This window comes from Lagenorhynchus albirostris, chromosome 3, assembly GCF_949774975.1.
Source record: "Lagenorhynchus albirostris chromosome 3, mLagAlb1.1, whole genome shotgun sequence".
NCBI classification, from domain to species: Eukaryota; Metazoa; Chordata; class Mammalia; order Artiodactyla; family Delphinidae; genus Lagenorhynchus; species Lagenorhynchus albirostris.
Genome location: NC_083097.1, coordinates 87495048 through 87514056, shown reverse-complemented (window position 1 = coordinate 87514056; position 19009 = coordinate 87495048). Strand labels below are relative to the sequence as shown.

General features: G+C 42.2%; 1 protein-coding gene, 1 non-coding gene and 1 pseudogene across 3 annotated transcripts in view; all 3 read left to right on the top strand.

Moving 5' to 3' along the window:
* LOC132518353 (PR domain zinc finger protein 14-like) overlaps positions 1-2598 on the top strand; it is a 50150-nt pseudogene extending 47552 nt beyond the window's left edge.
* A 4638-nt stretch (positions 2599-7236) lies between these two features.
* On the top strand, positions 7237-7386 carry LOC132518928 (small nucleolar RNA SNORA62/SNORA6 family). The gene has a single exon (XR_009540042.1). It is a non-coding gene; the product is annotated as a small nucleolar RNA SNORA62/SNORA6 family (small nucleolar RNA).
* A 2096-nt stretch (positions 7387-9482) lies between these two features.
* The window catches only part of EFNA5 (ephrin A5), a 280955-nt gene continuing 271428 nt past the window's right edge, over positions 9483-19009 (top strand). For both annotated transcript variants that reach the window (XM_060143366.1, XM_060143365.1), the window contains exon 1: positions 9483-11225. In XM_060143366.1, coding sequence (XP_059999349.1) covers positions 11101-11225 — 125 coding nt within the window. In that variant the 5' untranslated portion in view covers positions 9483-11100. The remainder of the gene's footprint in view (positions 11226-19009) is intronic.

Below are 19009 nucleotides of genomic sequence, written 5' to 3'. Positions count from 1 at the left end.
CTGGGCTCAGCTGTGAAGCTCTTCTAGTCTCAGCTGGAAATTTCTCATGTATCTGCTGGTCGCTGCCAGTCAGCTGGTTAACTCTGCATCTGGGGATTGCCTGGGACAATGGGGGTGACTGAGCTACGTGCCTCTCATCAACCAGAAGGCTAGCTTTGACTTGTCCATATGGCCATTGGGCAGGGTTCCTAGAGAAAGAGTGGAAACTTGAATGCCTCTTGAGGTGTGGCTCAGAATTGGCTCAACAGCCTTTCAGCCAAAGGATGTCCAAGGTCAGCTCAGATTCAAGGGGTGAAAAAATAGACTCTCTATTGATGCGAGGGGCTAACTGCAAAGTTAAACCGTACGGGAGAAAAAATTTTGGCCATTGTGCTATCTATCACAGATTCTGAATCATTTTTATCCTATTTGAGTCACATATTGGTAGATAAAATGTATAGTGTTTGAACAATACTTTTGGAAGGGGAAATGTCTTTATTTTTAGCTTTGTTGGCAGTTTCAAACTAGGACCTCCCTCACAGCAACCAGTTAGGATGAGATTTTATTAACAGAATATTTTTTACTTCATTCTTGTTTCTGTAACTATAAAGAAAATCCTCATGTTTTCAGTGGCTGTTAGTCTAGGTGTGTGTGATATAACCAATCACAGACAAAGCGGGACTTCTTAGTGGCAAGGAACACTACCTAGCTGCTGGCCTGGAAATCCTTTATAAAGAGTTCAGAATTGCCATTGGGAAAAGGGCATTTACTTGACAAATGGTGCTATTTCCATTTTTGTCTGCCCAATTTTAAATTTCCTCTTATTAAAATGGCAAATTCAGGCCCTGGAATAAATTGAACCAATGAAATACGTAACTGGAAGATACACACTTCACCACTTCACTCTGTAATATGTAGACATCTTATGGATGCAAGGACATTTCATGGAAAGGGAGTTTTAAAATTACTTTGTATGCATATAGAGAAAACAAAACTTTTTGATGTCTTGGCTCAAACTGAATAGGGTCTCACTTAATAGCCCATGTAATACTTTAAGATGATTTATTATTATGCTAATATTATATTGTAATATTTATTAAGCATTGGAAGTGTGCAGAATACTAGCTAGTCCACATAAAAGATCCTGATGAATTTCAAGGAAAAGGGCTAAGAAAAGCACTCTCCTAATGCATAGGAATGGAGGGTAATTCAGAATCTAGATGAACCAATAAACCCTATTTAATTTAGTATACATCATATGCCCCCAAAAAGGTAGACTAATGGAAAATGAGAGTGATAATCTCTGATTAAAAGGTAATCATTTTAACGGCACATTTTCCTTCCAGACTTGAGTTTAGAAAGAGTCATTTCAGTAACATATTTCTCATTTTAAGTTTTGGAGCGCTCGGCTGCTGCGCTCTCAAAGAGAGCGCTCTGAGGACGGCCCCAAACTCGTGAACCAAGAGGGGAAGGCATCTCACCATTACCACTTCACCCAGGAAGACCTGCACTTAGTTCTATATGGGGTCATCCCCAGCCGTCAGAACTCCGCCCACCTGCACCAGGCAATTTCGGGCCTCCTGGTCCCCATAGACAGCTCTGGGTCTGATTCTCTGCCTCAGGCTCTGGATAACAACTCCCTTCAGCTACCAGAAGGTCTCTGCCTCGGACGGACGAAATTCAGTGAAGTGGCACATTTTGGTGTGTTCTTCAGTAGCCCTGTCACAAACAAAGGAGTCAGGTTCGGGCCCTTTCAGGGTAAAGTGGTCAACACCAGCTAAGTCAGGACGTACGGGGATAATTCCCTGATGTGGGACCTCTTTGAAGATGGTCATTTGAGCCACTTTACTGATGGAAAAGGAGGTGCAGGGAACTGGATGTCCTATGTCAACCGTGTTCGTTTCCCCATGGAGCGCAACTTAGTTGCCGTACAATGTCAAGGGCAGATCTTTTATGAAAGCTGCAGGGAGATCTCCCAGAACCCAGAGCTCCTTGCGTGGTATGGAGATTGCTATGAGAAGTTTGTGGACATTCCCGTGAGCCTGCAGGTCATAAAGCAGTGGAACCAGGCATCTGGGCCCTCGGAAGAGTCTGCAGAAGGGTACACGTGTGAAAGATGTGGAAAAGTATTTACCTACAAATATTACAGAGACAAGCATCTCAAGTACACCCCATGTGTGGACAAGGGTGACAGGAAATTTCCCTGTTCTTTATGCAACGATCCTTTGAGGAGTGAGAACGGCTCCGGATCCGTATCCTTCACGTTCATGAGAAGCATCGGCCTCACAAGTGTTCTGTGTATGGGAAATGTTTCCCTCAATCTTCCAACCTAAACAAACACATGAGAGTCCACTCTGGAGACAGACTCTACCACTGTGTGTATTGTACCAAGACGTTCACTGCCTCTAGTATACTCCGCACACATATCAGGAAGCACTCTGGGGAGAAGCCCTTCAAATGTAAGTACTGTGCCAAATCTTTTGCGTCCCATGCTGCGCACGACAGCCATATCCGACGCTCACACAAGTAGCATGGCACCGTTCCTGTTACATCTGTGGAAAAACCTTCCCAGATCAAGACGCCTTCTACTCCCACATGAAGTTTCATGAAGACTGCTAGCCCTCAGAGAGTTTGAGGACAGTGCCTCTGTATTTCTGTCTTAATGTTTCTTGTTTATGGGTGTATCTTACAAACAAATGATAGCTAGATTGAGATGAGAAACAGAATAATGGAAGTGACCAATTAGCAGAATTTATCAGATTTCTTGACTGTGGTTTTAACAGCTTTCACAGAAACATCTTTCACAATTTCTAACAAGAATGGAGTATTGCTGAATTCACCTAGAAATAATGAAAGCTGGCTGTTAATAGTGCTTAAAGGTCTGGAAACTCAACATCAACCCTGAAAGGGACTATATTTCATTTCAGGGACTGGGAGTAGAGTCTTTGATTAATTGCGATTAAAAAAAAAGGAGGCTTTTTCTCTACTATTTGCCCCGGGCCCGCAATTGTAATATGTCTGTGGCCATCATCCCCTGTTATATTTCTTAACAGAATAAATTCTTTAAAAATCAAAAAAAAAAAAAAGTTTTGGCCAATAATCCTCTGCATTATTATCTGATGTTCTAAAATCACAAGTTGCAGTGGTTTCTATAGAGACCAGCTTTATAACTATTATTCCAAACTACAAAATGAAATGCCTTTAAAAAATTATACCCTAACTGTAACTTTATGACATCACAATAAAATTTACAATGTTGGCATAAGGTATTTGGAAGTCTCAGACTAGAGTTATAAATCTGCAGTAAGAGGACAATTTTCCTAAAAAATAAATAATATACTTTAAAAACCATCTCTACCATGGCCAAGAAAAATGGGAAAAAATTTGAGACAATTATTTAGGTGACTACAAAAAAAAAAAAATCCACACTCCAAAATATCCCCTGAGACTTTTATGTAAAAAATATGCACATAATTTGAGGAAAGAGTTTCTTAGTTTGCCGTAATTCTATTTTGCTTAGCCAGTTTAGATCTGGGGAGAAAAAGTAAAGCCAATGCTAAAAAGGGGCTTAGAAACAGCATTTCCTATTTCATGAAATCATGCTCACTGACTAAGGGTTATCCTCTGCTCGTCTTTAAATAGAATTCTCACAGAAGTTGATGAAAATCTTGGGTGAATATTGATTGAAAAATAAGTTCTTGGGCTTCCCTGGTGGCGCAGTGGTTGAGAGTTCGCCTGCCGATGCAGGGGATACGGGTTCGTGCCCCGGTCTGGGAAGATCCCACATGCCGCGGAGCGGCTGGGCCCGTGAGCCATGGCCGCTGAGCCTGCGCGTCCGGAGCCTGTGCTCCGCAACGGGAGAGGCCACAACAACAACAACAAAAAAGTTCTTTCTCTGTCTGTATATATGCTCATAAATATGCTACATGTGTATGTACATAATGGCATCAATTAAATTTTTAAAAAGATGTTCTAGCCCCCTTGGGGGGGTGTCTCTAAACAAGTAAAAAATGCAAAAGCACACAAATTTACATGCTTTTTGGATGATGGTAGTTGTAGCTGGTGGGAGAAAAGTATCCTAATTATTAGTTTATATATATTTGAGAAAAAAGTACAGGTTAACTTTATTTCTGAAAAGTCTACATATATTCTTTTTATTTAAATAAAGGTATGCTGCAGATATCTATGTTGCCATTGTAATAAAACATAAATACAAATTTTTATTATTTATTTGTTTATTTTGTAATGTGCATTCATGGTAATCTGTATTCCTTTAAGCAAGGAGTGTAATGTTATTTAATAATTCACAAAGACCATTTTAGGATAGTATACTTAGTTGATTGATTAGATTTTTAAAATGCAGGTAGATTTTATTTGGTAATTTTTATTTAAAAATTTGAAGAGGGGAAATACAGAGCTGTAAAAGTACATACATGTTCAAATAGTAAAAGACAAGACAAACATTTTTCATGGGAATAATATCACCTACCAATATCAGCTTTATGGTTGAATGTTGGCCACATAGCTCTATGGTATATATACTGAAGTCTAGCTAATGAAAAGTGATGTGGAAATTGAATCAACCAGTTCTTGTTTGCTTCTTTTGAAATTAGATGTAAGCACATACACATTTGTAATACACAGAAACATAACACATATTTACATGTGTGCCTAATTATTTGGTTTAGCTGTTTATCAAAATGACTGCTCAAAATTCTGTCTGTTTAAAAAGTTTGCTATGTAGGTCTTATTTAAACTATATTTTGAAATGAGCAAAACAACACATAGGCAATTCATAAGTAAGAAATTCTAAAAATGCCTCTTTAAGGATATTTCAGCAACTTGTAAAACTGCTTCTACTTATGCACAGACTTCAAGAGAAGGCATGCTGGGAAGCAAACTCCAGGAAGTGCCAGAAAATTAAAGAGAGAATGAGGAAAAGTGGAAAATTCATGATGGAATTTGAAGGTCACAAGCTGAAGGTAAAGACATGGTACTCTATTTAGTAGAGGTTTTTTTTCCTCCCTCTTTTAGGCTGCACCCAGGAGAGGCAACTAGATCAGAAATAGAAAAGGAGCATTTCCTAAGGTCTGTAAGGAAAGAAAAGCTAGTGAAGAGTTATTCCTAAAGATTCTGAGAAAGCTCTTATAAAAGGGGGTAAAGAAGAGAGGAGGCTTCATTAAGTAACTTCAAATAGTCTGTGCACAGGATAGCTGGGTGACAGTTTGGTGATAGAACCTGGGTTCTTAGGCCTTTGGAATGAATTCTAAAGTTCTGGGAAGATAGATAGCGGAGTTAGCTTAAGTACCATTATGTTAGTCACCTGTTAGAAAGTTTTTTCATCTAATTATCATTTTTTTAATCTTTGATCCTGAGTTTATTTCCTTTATTATTTCTTCTGGGTATAACTGCTATATTAGACGAGAGTTGCTTAGTCTGTGGACTGTGGGGTTTGATACACCAGCTTGTTTCATTTATTTATCTGGACACTTGACTCAATAGATCTCCACTTCTATCTGGAGGCAGCTAATACAAAAAGGAAGTCCAGACTAGTCTAAAAAGGAAGACTAACCCATATTTAAAAGTAAGCTTTGCACTGCAACCACGTCTTGGAGATGGTATTCTGTTTTGTGCTATGTGAAAATTATTTTTATAGTATCACTTCATTTTAATAGAGAGGATCATGAAATTCAGTTCTTGGAAGTATTAACATTCCTGCCTTCATGGATAGCTGGGACATTTCTCCTAAGTACAGAAGTTACTTTTTTTTTTTTTTTCCCTGAAATATTGAACTCATTAAGGTAAAAAGAAATTACCTAGATCAGTGATTCTCTATTCTCTATGCTAATTAGAATTCCCTGGAGAGCTTTTAAAAATTACAGATCCAAAATCCCGGCCCCTAACCTAAAACAGGGAGTGGGGCCTTGGCACGTTCTTTTTTAAAAAGCTCTCAAGGTGATTCTAACTCATAGGCAAGGTTAGAACACCCACCTAGATAGTTCAAGGCCAAAAAATAATACATAAACAAATAACTAGAAAGATAAATCCCTATCTGTATTTTAATTTGAAGCATTGCTTCAGTGTCATTTTTTCAGTGTCATTTGTTTTAAAACCACCAGTGCACTCGGTTACCGGTAGCTTTAAATCCAAATATATTTAGAATATAGCCAAGCCCTTTTACAGTCCATTTCCAACCAACTTTTCAGGTCTCAGCTCCCTACAACCCTCTTTCATGTTGTTGAACTCAAAGCATTTGAACACTCCCTGCACCTTTATTCCTCCATGATTTAGCTTCTTGCTGTTTTCTCTCTGACATACTGGAACCTCCTTCTGAACTTCGCAAAATGCTACTTATCCTTTAAATGGCCAACTTTAGAGTCATTGCCTCTGTGACACTGGGCTAATCATAATTATTTTCTATAATGCTGATTTGTGTAAATTCAAATCACTTCAATATTTTCCTGAGGAGACAAAGCCACATTATCTAATGGTACATATATTTAATAATACCTCTCTTCAAACTTTATCTAAGTGTGTATCTGTCATATTGCTGCTTAGTTACTCCAATATCAATAATTACTTAGGTATATAATCCCAGAAGGAGGCATTTGATTTAAGTTTACGAATTATTTCTCCTAGACATTTGAATTATGTTCTGAACAGTTGCAAATTCCAATGTGTTTTATTCCAGCTCCCTGAATCATTTTAAGGAAAACCATCATGTATGATTTTCTTTTTCTGCTTAAAATGCGACTATCCAGACTTTAAAACAAATTGGAAATATTTAAAATATCAGAACATCCATATTCTTTTGATATATTGATTTTTCACATTTGCTTACAGTATGTGTTTTAAATAGGAAATCAGTGGATATGATTTCTTTTTCTTCACTCCTTTTGGCTTTGATGCCACAGGAAGCCAGCTTGCTAACTCCCTGATACCTGATATTTCCCTGACTAAAAAGTCTCTCCGATGAGAATCAGCATTTTCCCCAAGATAGGAGTCATGAATTCTCATCTTCCTAAAGATACATATGTCCCTTAAAAGGGTCCAGAACATTTCCTGCAAAACTGTCTGTCGTAGGAGCACCTATTAGAGCTACCATCAGAAAGACTGAGGGAAGAAATGCATCCTTCCTACAACAGAAAAAAAAAACTGCACCCTAAAATAGACCAAGAACTTGAACATCAGCAAAACTGGGGGGGGGGGAATCAGATAACGCTTTAAGTGAAAATTTGATTTAAAAAATTAAAGCTTACTGCACATTGTTAGAGCTTGGAGTTGAGGCCACTGGCCGATGAACTCACAAGTGTAGGTAGTGTGCTACATGAGGGGCAAGTTTTTCGCTAACATCGCAAGGGTCTCTGGCCCAATGAGTGGAGTTTGATAGTAATACTTGCTACAAATGTTAAAAAAAAAAATTAAAGCTTATCCTTCAGTTCTCTAGCTTAAGTTTTCCGACTTCTCACTGTTGGAATTTTGTGAAATATACAGATGGTAGAGAAGAATTTGTATTAATATTCTGAATTTACATTTCTTAATTTAGGAAGGTGTTTGGTTTGTTAGGGTGGCCTGTAGTGCAATCTATAATTACACAGATTGCAATTTGTATCTACTCACAAAACAGAAGAGTTACTTTTCTAGGACAATTTCAGGTCTCTGCAGATAGGAAAAATTTCTGTAATTGAGAAAGTACTCAACTTCTAGGCAAGAGCCCGTGACATCCAGGTAATCCCATGCCGATATGGACTGTTCCTTTCCTCTCAAATCGGTATTGTTCATAACCCCAGATTCTCCATCAAACTCAATCCCGGCTGAACTACAGGTAATAGCCCCGCTGGGTGCGGACTGCAGGCCAACCACTGGAGGGCGTCTGGACGCTGCCAAACAGCTCCGAAGCGCCTGGAAATCTAGAGCTCGAGGACTGGAAAGCGCAGGAGGAAGAACGTGATCTTTGATTTTATGGGGCTAATAAGTAAAGGGAAGAACAGGCAGGTTTGGGAGCAAAAGTACGCTGTTTTCTTTCTTGGGATTAGCCCTTCTTGCTGACGCAGCAAATTCCCTAGAGAGTTAGAGAGACTAATACCACTCAGGCCCCAGCCCGCGGAGCCCCACGAGGGCGAGTCTCGAGAGTGTGTAGCCCCGCAGCGCCGGGCGCCTGGCTAGCTTCCCGGGCGCTGGAGGACACCGGCACACGTCCCGAGGCGCGAGGACCGCCTCGCTGTCAGGTGATCGCGCGACGGTGGCGGCCGAGGGCCCGAGGCACTGCAACCTGCTCTAGAAACCCGGGAACGCAAGGCCTTTTCCAATAAAAAAGGAATTCCTTCCCTGACCTCCATTTCTTCCCCCACCGGGTTCGTTCAAAGCATTTATCCTTTGGGGAGTGGGCAGTGAACCAACCTCGGAGTTGAAATAGAAAAGGTGTACGGTATTTCGGGTGGGCTCCCCTGCCGCATTCATTTCCTCCCTGCCGAAGATTCGCACTGAATTGTAATCACTTTACCCTGTGATTTTCTCGATCTAAAAAAAAATGTGTTTTCAAAGCATCACTTTAAAGAAAAGTCTTGCTTCCTGCTCATGAACCTTTAAATCCCTGGTAGGAAGAGGGGAGTTGAAAGGCACATGAGAGATGCTCAGGTTTTCAGATATCCCGGCGCCGGGCAATGCGCCTTGTGAAGAACAGGACAGAGATTTCCAAAAACACGTAGTCACTGTCGTTGCCTGCCAGCCGGCTGCTGGGACTGCGTGTCACTTGAGGGGCCCCGGAGACAGATTTCGGCTCTCCGGCTACAGGGTGGGAACCGGTTCCTTTGTAACTGAAAGACCCTACCCTCAGCTAAAAAGATGTCAAATCATTCCTCCGGCCAGACGGAATTCAGCATCCAAAGGGTTACACGCGGCTGCCGGGTTCGGGCGGAGGAGAGGGCGCCTCAGCACTCCCAGTAATTCAATTAGTCAGGTTTCTGGAAGGTGGGGCCCGGGAGGGGGGTTAGGAGGCGTGGGGAAGGGAGGAGATTAGGAAAACGCCTCTTTCTCGTGGAGCAGACCAATCCGGTTGGAGTAAAGAGGAAAAAAAAACCCGATCTGTAAGCAAACAGCAGGCCTTTCCCTGACTGGCTGCTCCAGCCACCCCCCACCCCTTTCCAAGTAAACTGCGAGGAAAAAAAAAAAAAAAAGCAGCCCACATGACCCGGGCCGCGGCGGCAGCAGCAGCGCTGGCTAGGCTCGGGCTGGCGGCGCCTCCCCCTCTCGGTCCGGAGCTCACACCGGCGCTCGCGCCGCCCGCCGACCCCGCGCCCTGCGCTCCACGCCCACCCCACCCCCGCGCCGCCCACGTCCACGTTCACGCGCGCGGCCTCGCGCTCCGGTACGGCTGCGGCGGCGGCGCTGCTGCTGCTGCTGCTGCTGCTGCTGCTGCTGCTGCTGCTGCTGTTGCCGCTGCTGTCGGCTTTACACGCAGGTCATTAACGAGGGGGCGTGCCCGAGGAAATTTTTCCCATAAAGCATTTTTTCTCTCTCTCTTTTTTTTCTCTTTTGCAAAACTGACTTTTACCCCTTTCCACTTCTCGCCAGTCGTTTCAATCCCTCCTGGGCTGCTCGTGCTGCTGCTGCACTCAAGTTTATTTTCCCGCCTGGTAAAGGTTTTGGGATTCTGTCGGTGGTTTTCACCTCTTGTTGCTGCTGTGCCCAAGGAGGGAAAGAGGAGCAGCTGCGGGAGGATCGGGAAGGTTTTCTGATGTAGTCATCGGGGAGGTGCCACACGCTCTCGTGCGCTCTTTCTTTCTTTTTTTTTTTTTTTCTCCTTTCGCATTTCAAACTGATTGATGCCTCTCTACAAGTTGCCGGGCTTGGGGTCGGACCAGTCGGAGTCGCAGGGACACTTCTGAGAGCTCACCCAGGGCTCTTGGCACCGCGTCTGGGGGCTCATTCTTGCTCCCGGAAGGCGATCGGAGACTGACATCAGCCCATCCAGGAGTTGGAGGGATTCATTTGAAAGTGATTGTTTCCCCTCCCGCTCTCCAGCTGAACAGTTGGATTGGCATCGTCCTGCAGGTTTCGGCATCCCAGCTCCGCCTGGCTGGCTGGTTCAGACCTCTGCTCTCCATTCACTCTGGTGCACCGACTCCCGGCCAAGAAAAGCACGCGCGAGAAATCCCCGAGACTCAGGCAGCGGCCAGGGTGTCGCCTCCCGCCACCGTCGCAGTCCGACTCCGACAGGGGACCTGCCGAAAGACGCGAAAAGCCAAACTTTTCTTTGAGGTTTGAGAGGCAAGACCGCTCCTCGCCCGCTTAGCTGCCGCTTAACCAGTTCCAGGACGCCGGCGGGGCTGGGTTTCTAGCTCCAGATCTCCACCCTTCTCGGCGCACCGCCCCGAACCCGTAGCACCTACGAGACTCCTCCGAGATTTCCAGGGGTTACCGGGTTAAAGCACAGAGGAGGCGGGGGAAGGGGGTCCTCAGACTCCCAGGACCACAGGCGGGAAGCCCCCCCATCCACACGGAGCCCTCTTCCTGCAGTTTCCTACAGGCCGCCAAAGTAACTTGGAGCGAAGCGGGGCGCAGTGCGAGGGCCCTGGGCGGCGGCGGAGCCGTGCGCACCCCGCGGCGCCGACGCTGAGCCGGGCCCGGCGGGCCGGTGTATGTCTCCCCGCGGCCGTGGCGCGCAACTCCCGGTGACTGTGCAGCGTGCGCCGCCGCCTGCCCCAACCCGCGCTGCCGCCGCCCGGCCCGGCGCGCACCTCCTTCTCCCGGGGTGACCGGCCTGCCGCCGCCGCCCGAGACACAGCTTGGCACCCCTTCCCCCGCCCTCGCCGCCGCCACCACACACACACACGCACGCTTCTCTCCATCTTGTGATTCCTTTTTTTCTCCTGAGCCCTCCAGTGGGGGTGCGAGTTTGCCTTTATTCCCCCCACTCCTCCACCTTTATTTCTGTCTCTCCTCCCCCTCCTCAGCTTGGTGTGCGCCTCTTTCTTTTCTCGCCCCTCTTCATTTTTATTTATTCATATTTATTTGGCTCCCGCTCTCTCTCGCCCCTTCTTCCTCCCTCCCTCCCTCCCTCCGGATCCCTGATCTCTCCCCGGAGTGGCGCGTCGGCGGCTCCGCCGCTGGCCAGGCGTGATGTTGCACGTGGAGATGTTGACGCTGATGTTTCTTGTGCTCTGGACGTGTGTGTTCAGCCAGGACCCTGGCTCCAAGGCCGTCGCCGACCGCTACGCCGTCTACTGGAACAGCAGCAACCCCAGGTAAGGCAATGGGGGGCGGAGAGCCGGGGCTACCCGGGCCTCGGGGCCCTGCGGAAGGAGCGGCGGCGCCGGAGATCCGCGCGCATCGGCCGACAGCGGCGCGCACTCTCAGAGTCTGCGTCGCTCGGGCGCGGATGGCTTTCGAGGCGCCCGCGGGAAACGCTCACTTCGTGCCTCTCATTGTTGAGGTGCGGCAGGGAGCCTGAGCGCCCCTGGGCGTCCCCGGGGCTGCCCAGACCCGATGCTTCTGCGAAGCCCGGGGAGACTCGGAAAAGGCGGGAGCCCGGGAGTGGAGACTTCGCTTCCCACCCGGGCAGGCTGGCCAGCATCCCGAGCCAGGCGCGGGGCTTGGGCACGGGGAGCCCCGGGTGCAAGCCGCCAGGAGCTCCCTCTTGGAGCGTGGCTGCGCAGGGACTGTGGAGGGAACCCGCTAAACATCCCCAAAGTGTTTTTTTGTTTGTTTGTTTTCTTTTTAAATTTTTTCCTTCCCTTTTCCCCGGTGCGCTCAGAAAGCGCACTGGCTGGGGGAAGTGTGGGGGGCTGGGAAGCGGAAGCTTTAGGTTTATATTTTCCTCCTTAACTACGAGGAAATCATCCGACCACTAAGTCAGTCTGGTCCCGGCTCTCTTGGCAGTAGAGAGGCTTCTCCCACCTCCTCCACCTCCCGGTGGGCTCAAGGTGCCAGAAAGTTTGATCTAATGCCGGGTTACGTCATGCTTGCGGAGCTAGCTGCTGGAGTTGGCCGAACCGGGAGGTGGGAGCCCTTCGTCCGAAGCCTGGCAGTGTGCAGCCGGAGGAAAACGCGCGGTTACCTGGAAACGTTTTTCGGGCGCTTCCGAAGCCAGCCGAGTACGCGGGAACCTAGAGACGGGCGCCCGGGGCCGCCCTAGCGCTCCTGCTGGACCCTGGCTTGTTCACGGACCCTGGAAGAGGGGTAGGGGTGGGGTTGTCCAGAGTGCCGGGCGGACCCCTCCCGATCCAGAGCAGGTCCAAGCCCTACTTTCTCCCCGGCAGCAGTCGGCCCCGCTGGGCCCATATTGCTCTGCCTTTCTGGGACCGAGGCCAGCTTCCAGCTTCCAGCTTCCAGCTGTGGGCTGGTCTCGGTGCCCGCCGAGGAGAAGGGAAATAGCATCGATTATACCTAAAATCCCAGGTTTTTCCCTGGGCTGGCGTGGAAGTTGGGAGAAGAAACGCTGAGGCCAAGGGAAGAGTTTGGTTGCTGCGCACCCAGCGCGCTTGGGGAGAGGGGGCTGGTGGGCGCCTCTAGTTTTTCCTACCTCCCGGTGGCCCTCTCCGCCGGCCTCCCGCCTTCCTTTGTTATGCTGGCATAGGAGGGATTCCCCCGCTTGAAGTAATGTTCTCTCAGTTGAAGATGAGCAGATTTCCCTACGAGCCGTACACCGGTTGCCGAACGGGAATAGAGTGCCCCCCACCCCCACCCCGCTACCTCAGGAAAGATAGTCACACCCAGGTAGCCCAAGTCCTGATTGAATCGCTTGGGCCAAGTGGAGACATCCTTCAAAGTTTGGTTTAAAAAGTCTCCTGAAGGTGGGTGTGGGATGGGAAGCTATTTCTTCTTTGACATGCCACTTACCGCTATTAGGAAAAGAGAAAGAGAAGCCATCCTGCCAGAGGAGATGCCTTTTATTAAAGCTGACAAGACAAATAGAGCAAGCTTTCCAGTTGTGATGGCGTTAAAAGCAAGTCTCATTATGTTGGTTGGTTTTATTCCCCTTTGGGCTTTATTAGACAGCATATTCGAAACAGAGGAATTTATATTTTAAACTTTAGTGCCTTATCAAATAAAACAACAGTGAAATTGGTTAGTTGAATTTGGGACATTTTACTCTTGCTTGTCTTTTGTTTCCCACTCCAAACTTCACAGTGTAATCTTTTTCTCATGGTATTAATTTATTTGGGTACTTGGGTGTTCCAGTCATCCTGGGTTAAAACAGAAAGAATCAGCAACATCCCCACTCTTACCCCCTCCTTCTTAACCTGTCAAACTAGTCTGAGTTAGTTTGAGGACATTTTATCTTAGGTTATCTCTGTTTTATGCTTTTGATACTGTTGTTTGGTTTGAGATTAGCACACTGATTTTTGTCACAGGTCATGTTTTTTAATAGATCTGCCCTGCCTGCGGAAAACTCTTCTGCTCAGGATGCCATGGTGTGTTTGAACCTGCCCAAAGTTAACCTGTAGAATTTTAAAATACCAAGAGTATTCTCAAGTCAGTGTTTTAATTTGAAGTTTGTGGAAATACTTCTCTGATCATTATCAATTTGATAATGTTCAAAAGAAAGAATCATGCAACCCACCCCCCCAAAAAAAGATTCAGCTCTAACTTTAGTATTTTTAGGGATTTGTGTTTATCTTCATATGTTATCACAGTAAAACTTACTTTAAAAAATAATATAATTTTAAAACTAGATACTGGTAGGCAGATTTATCTTAGAAATGTGGAATAAGACGGTGCTTTTCTGATGAATGAAGAAAAGTCAGCTTGGATGTATTTAAAAGGAGCCAAATGCAAAATAAGTAATTTAGAAATAAGTTTATCACAAAAGATAGTGAAAAAATATTTTAGAAAATTTGCAGGGGTCTACTAAATTTTAAACTTTTAATGTTTTACATTTTCTTTTCATCTATGCCATCATTTTGTAAAGTAAGCTAACCATGCTTTTTGGTTTGACATAAATCCTATCTTTTAAGATTTTGCTAAATTAATAATATTATCAGGAGACTTCAGTCTTGTGGAAAAAAGTAGAAAACTTTAATTGCAACTTAAAGAGACTTTAAAGATTTTTCTCTCAGAAGAAGAGTTCAGCGGACACGTTAAGCTGATAATAAATGGATATTGTGGCAAAATGAAGTAAATATATTTTAGCTTATACTAATGGACTTCATTTGAAATTATGTTTAGATAAAATTAAAATTAAGTATTACATCTTGATCACAGGATTTAAATTTCTTATTTTGTAACTTGTGTAGTCATAGGAGTTTATCAGCTGCATTGGGTTTCATTACTGACTGCTTTGATAACAGAAGCGTCCATAGATCTAAGTTCACAGAGGAAAAAAATATAAAATGTATTTGCTGTCAGATGGTTTTGCTGTTAGAATCTGTCTTCCCAAGCATTTACTTCTGGGAAATAGATGTTTAATTTTTAAATGCTGATAACTTTTTAATTGGCAGTATTTATTGGGCAGTGGACCACATTGATTTTATGTATTGACTTGCTACAGATCTCTGAAATAGCAACTGAGACCTAACAGTCTGAATAAAAATATATGATAACATTTTTGTAAATGCACATTTCATATTTTAAACGTTTGAAAAGTTGTATGAGTTTCACCTAAATCGTGAGAGTAATAGAAAGATCCTTTTAATGTTATGCTCAATTCTGAACCGGCCTGTTACTAAGTAAGTTTGAGTAATGAAGATCCAAGTCAAGGAGATTATAACTATTGATAGAATATTTGTGTCTAATTTCTTTAATAATGGAAAAAGCTTTTAAGTAACTTTAAGAAAGACTTTCAATAATAAAACTTCCTTTACATTCTCCCTTAGTAGCTACGTTTATAAAGGTAGAGGTGACTCAATATTAAGAGTATGCCGCTTAATTTGAAACATGCTATAAACAGTTTGGTGCTTCCAAAGATAATATTCTTTCAAATGCTGTGTATGTTGAAAAGTTCTTGGATTCATTTGACCACTTGCCAAAATGATGCTGGGATAATTAAACATGTCTCCTACTGGTTGGCATTAATAGATGGAATAGTAAAATAATACAGTGGCAAATATAACCAGCATACTTTAAGAGTACCAATTTTCTTCACTTAGTACTTTGCTTCTGTTAAGGTTTGAGAATCACCAATTTAAAATGTTATTCTCTTATGGGAAAAGATATCCCTATAATTCATCTGGGATTTTCTAAATTTCAGCCTAACCATATGTTTTCTTTGGACTTGTAAATTAAACATTTCATGTTAGAGTAGCAGGTAATTGACACCATTTAGTTTTGCAAACATGTAATCTTGAGTTGTGAAAGTGATGTGAATTCTAGGTCAACACTCCCAAATCTTTCAGGCAGTATAGGTGATATGTATGTGACTAAGTAGAGAGTAGTAACATTTGTCCCTGATCATATAGCCCTTGCATATTTTTTCTCTTTCAAAATTCACTTGTTTCATTTAAAAAAATCTGAGCTTCCAGTGTTATATATATTTATATATATATATACACCAGTATACCAGTACTGTGCCTTTCCCACTGACAAATGAAATCAGTTTGGTCTAAATCTAAGAATTTGTTTTGAGGAAAGATGGAAAGTTGATCTTGGTTTTGAATGAGTTGTATCACCAACCCTGATAACTTTATTTTTGAAATTTTAAGTGTTTTAAATAATACTTCATATGTTAGAAACAAAAGTTCTTCAAGTAAAAGACATTACTTAGAATCTTTTAACTTTATTAACTCTGAACCTCAGTGTAATGTATCATTTTATTAGATGTAATGGGATAATTTTGTTATTTTGATATTTATATCAGAATTTTATAAACATCTGCTTTAAAAATAAAAATAAACATCTGCTTTAAAAACAAAGTGATGAAAATTTATATCCACTGTAGGAAATCTGAAGTGTTTTTACCCTTATCCATTTGTAGGAGACCTGAAGTGAAGTTTCCCCCTCTTACCCTTTGTTTAATCTAGAAATTTGTAGAAGAAAAGTGTGCTTCTTATTTTTGGCCAGTTTTCCATAGAAGTTTGAAAGCAAAATAAGCCATTGAGATGTTATGTTCCATTGATTTTATACATTATGTTATGTATTCGTAATAAGCTATCAGAAATAGTCAACTGTCTTTTTCTTAGGTGACTGGAACATCAGTGCTGTTCGAGGCACGCTTGGCTGTTCCGTGTGAAACCAAGGTCAATATACTCTTCATGATTAAAAGAATCAGAGAGAGCCTTCAGTAGTTCATTACTCCCTGTTCGTTGATTTTAGTGGTATTAACTAAGCCATTGGCTCACTGAACGAATATCTTGTTGCCATATGTGTTCTGGCTGATGATCAATAGCTCTAGAGGCTTCCACCTTTGAAGACTGAGGATCAGATTTGGAGGGAGCACTTAGTTATTTGGGGGCAAATTAGCCTTGTGAATTTCTTGCCATTTAATCTTGTAAGATGCCTCTGAAGAGGCATTTCATTGCATTCTGTCCACTGGCCTGATTTCCTGTTGGATGGGACAGATAAAGATGAGCGCCTCCTTTTCTCCCCTGTTGCTATGAACCAAGCAAGCTACCAGCTTCATGCTGGGCCAAGAAAATTAATGAATACAATTAGTCCTTCAGGAGTCCTGGCCTTTGCAAACTTAGAAGTATATGCCAAAAGAATGTACCTTTGAGGAAGAGAAAACATTGAAATAGAAAATGAACAAAACATAAGAATATGTTAAGAACAGAATTTTATGTGAGGGTAACATTTGGTTTATTGTTTAGTTTTTTTTCTTTGTCCAATATATATCATTTGATTAATAGTTTTTGAAAAAAGATACCCCTCAGCCCTCTTCATTTTTTGTGTTGGTTTTGAATAACTTCCAGCAGTAATGAGGATTTAAAAAGCTATGATATTTTATTTTAGATAATGAACCACTCTATGTTAACTGATGCCATATAATCAATTTTCTTTTCAGAAACAGTGTACAAACTGTTAAAACAGCAGCCCTGATTAGAATGTCTTTGTTGAAGAGGAAGCTTGTATGTCTCTAAGCACAGTGAGGAAGTTCTGGCCACTTACCCAGGATGCTCAGTCAGGACTAGTCTTCCAAACCGAGAAAAAATTGCCTCTCCTCATTTGTGACAGATAATGCCTTCATATTCAGGTATAAAACCTCAAAGAGGAGTGTAAGAAATGAGATATTAATATTCACTTTTAGTAACTTGTCTTATGATGGTGGTCTTAGACAGCTAAACATCAATAAATTATTGTCTCTTTTAAGGGCCTGATTTATATTATTAGATTTATATTTTAGTCTGCGTCTCAACCTATACCCTGAGCTGTTTTGTGGAAAAGTTTCTTGTGATTAATTTGAACTTCCAGTGTTTCTGAATGGGATATTACTCACTACCAGGAGATCTTTTTTCTCTGGATTTTGCCTGTATTCATGTTTTCAAAATTGTCTGTTACAAACAAGGCAGCATAATGACATAGAAGAACTTAGTTTAAAAGTAAAAAGTAGTAATGCAGGTTTTTCTGTATCACAACTATTATGCCTAGTTTTGAGCATAAACAAAAATTTTTCCTTCTATTTTACTATTCTTGATAATCTATACTCCTTATTGTACTCTGAAGGGTTTATTGTGAACTACTGAAGTCTCTACACTGTTTTCTAATCTGAAATCTGTGTAGATGGAAACTCTTTATTTTTAGGCTTTTGAATATAGTATTCAAACAGTGAGCCATAGATTTCAATAAAACCATTATTTTAAAACAGTGAAAACTTCTCCTTGAGTTAGCTGGTTGCTGGGAGACGGTAGTGTACTACAGTGATGATTAGCTCAGCTTTCATTCAGGTAGAATTCTATCATTTTCAATAAGGAAAAATAAACCTTTGTCATCTTGAGAAACATTCTTCATGCAATTGACAGTTGACAGGTTGAAGAAAATGTTACTGTCAGGTCTTATTTTCCCCTCAAGTGAGAAATAAAAATAGTTTTGAGTGATTTTTTTAAAAAAAATCTATTAAAAACTTATTTCAAAATGGAGGAAAATGTTTTTAGTTTTTATGTGTATGTCACAGAGTTAATCTGCCATTTGCTTCAGGGAAGGTCATCAAAGTGCAGTTCCAGGAGAGGTTGTCTAACAGCTAAGTTCCTAGGGTATTACCTTTGAAAAGCCAAATACAGTTGATTTGTTTGTAACAGGATATCTATCACTGGACATTTTATGATGGAGTTCTGTAAGAGATATAAGATATAAATATTATTCCTGTTACTGCTTATCAAGTGACCTGATTTTTGGGACTGATGATCATGATTCTGATATGAATGACAATTGGGAATTTTGGTTTTGTGACATCTCTATGTATATGCATTGGGCAATCACCTTATTAGCACACAAAGATCAAAACTTTAAAAAAAATTGCTTTGCTATTAATAATTTTCAGTAACTGCACAGAGTAATCCGTAAATTTCCATGTGGAAGTGCATGAATATATACTTGGAGATTAGAAAAAAATATACCAAAGTTCTTGTTTCTTGATTTAGAAAAGCTAGTTTTTTGGCTTTCAGTTAAATCAGCGTTTCTTTTCTTTCCCCCTAGAAGCAGCCATCTTGTTTTAAGACCGATTTTACTTCTTTCATGAAAATGGTCCGGAAATGAATATGGACGATAGAAAAGGACTAAACCACTTTGGGATCATTTTGGCAGTGCTCTACATTTAAAGCTCTATCTTAAGTTATTCGTGAGCTCACTAGAATGCTATCTTCTTGTATTTAGTTGACAAAAAAGAGGGTATTTTAACTTAGTAATTATATATTTTAAACCTAGGCATATTATATTTTCATGTTAAATATTGGGCTGTACCATGTTTACAAATGTAGTTTTCTCTTGAAGCTTATAATTTATTGTTAATTTCTCAGTGATATATTAGTAGCCCCTATTATCACCACCACCCCCAAACCCTGACTTCATTTTTCTTACTGTACTAAGCAGTCCTTTTTGTTTGTTGGTTGATTTTTTTTTTTTCCAAATTGCACAGCGTTAGCAGGAATCTTTCTCTAGT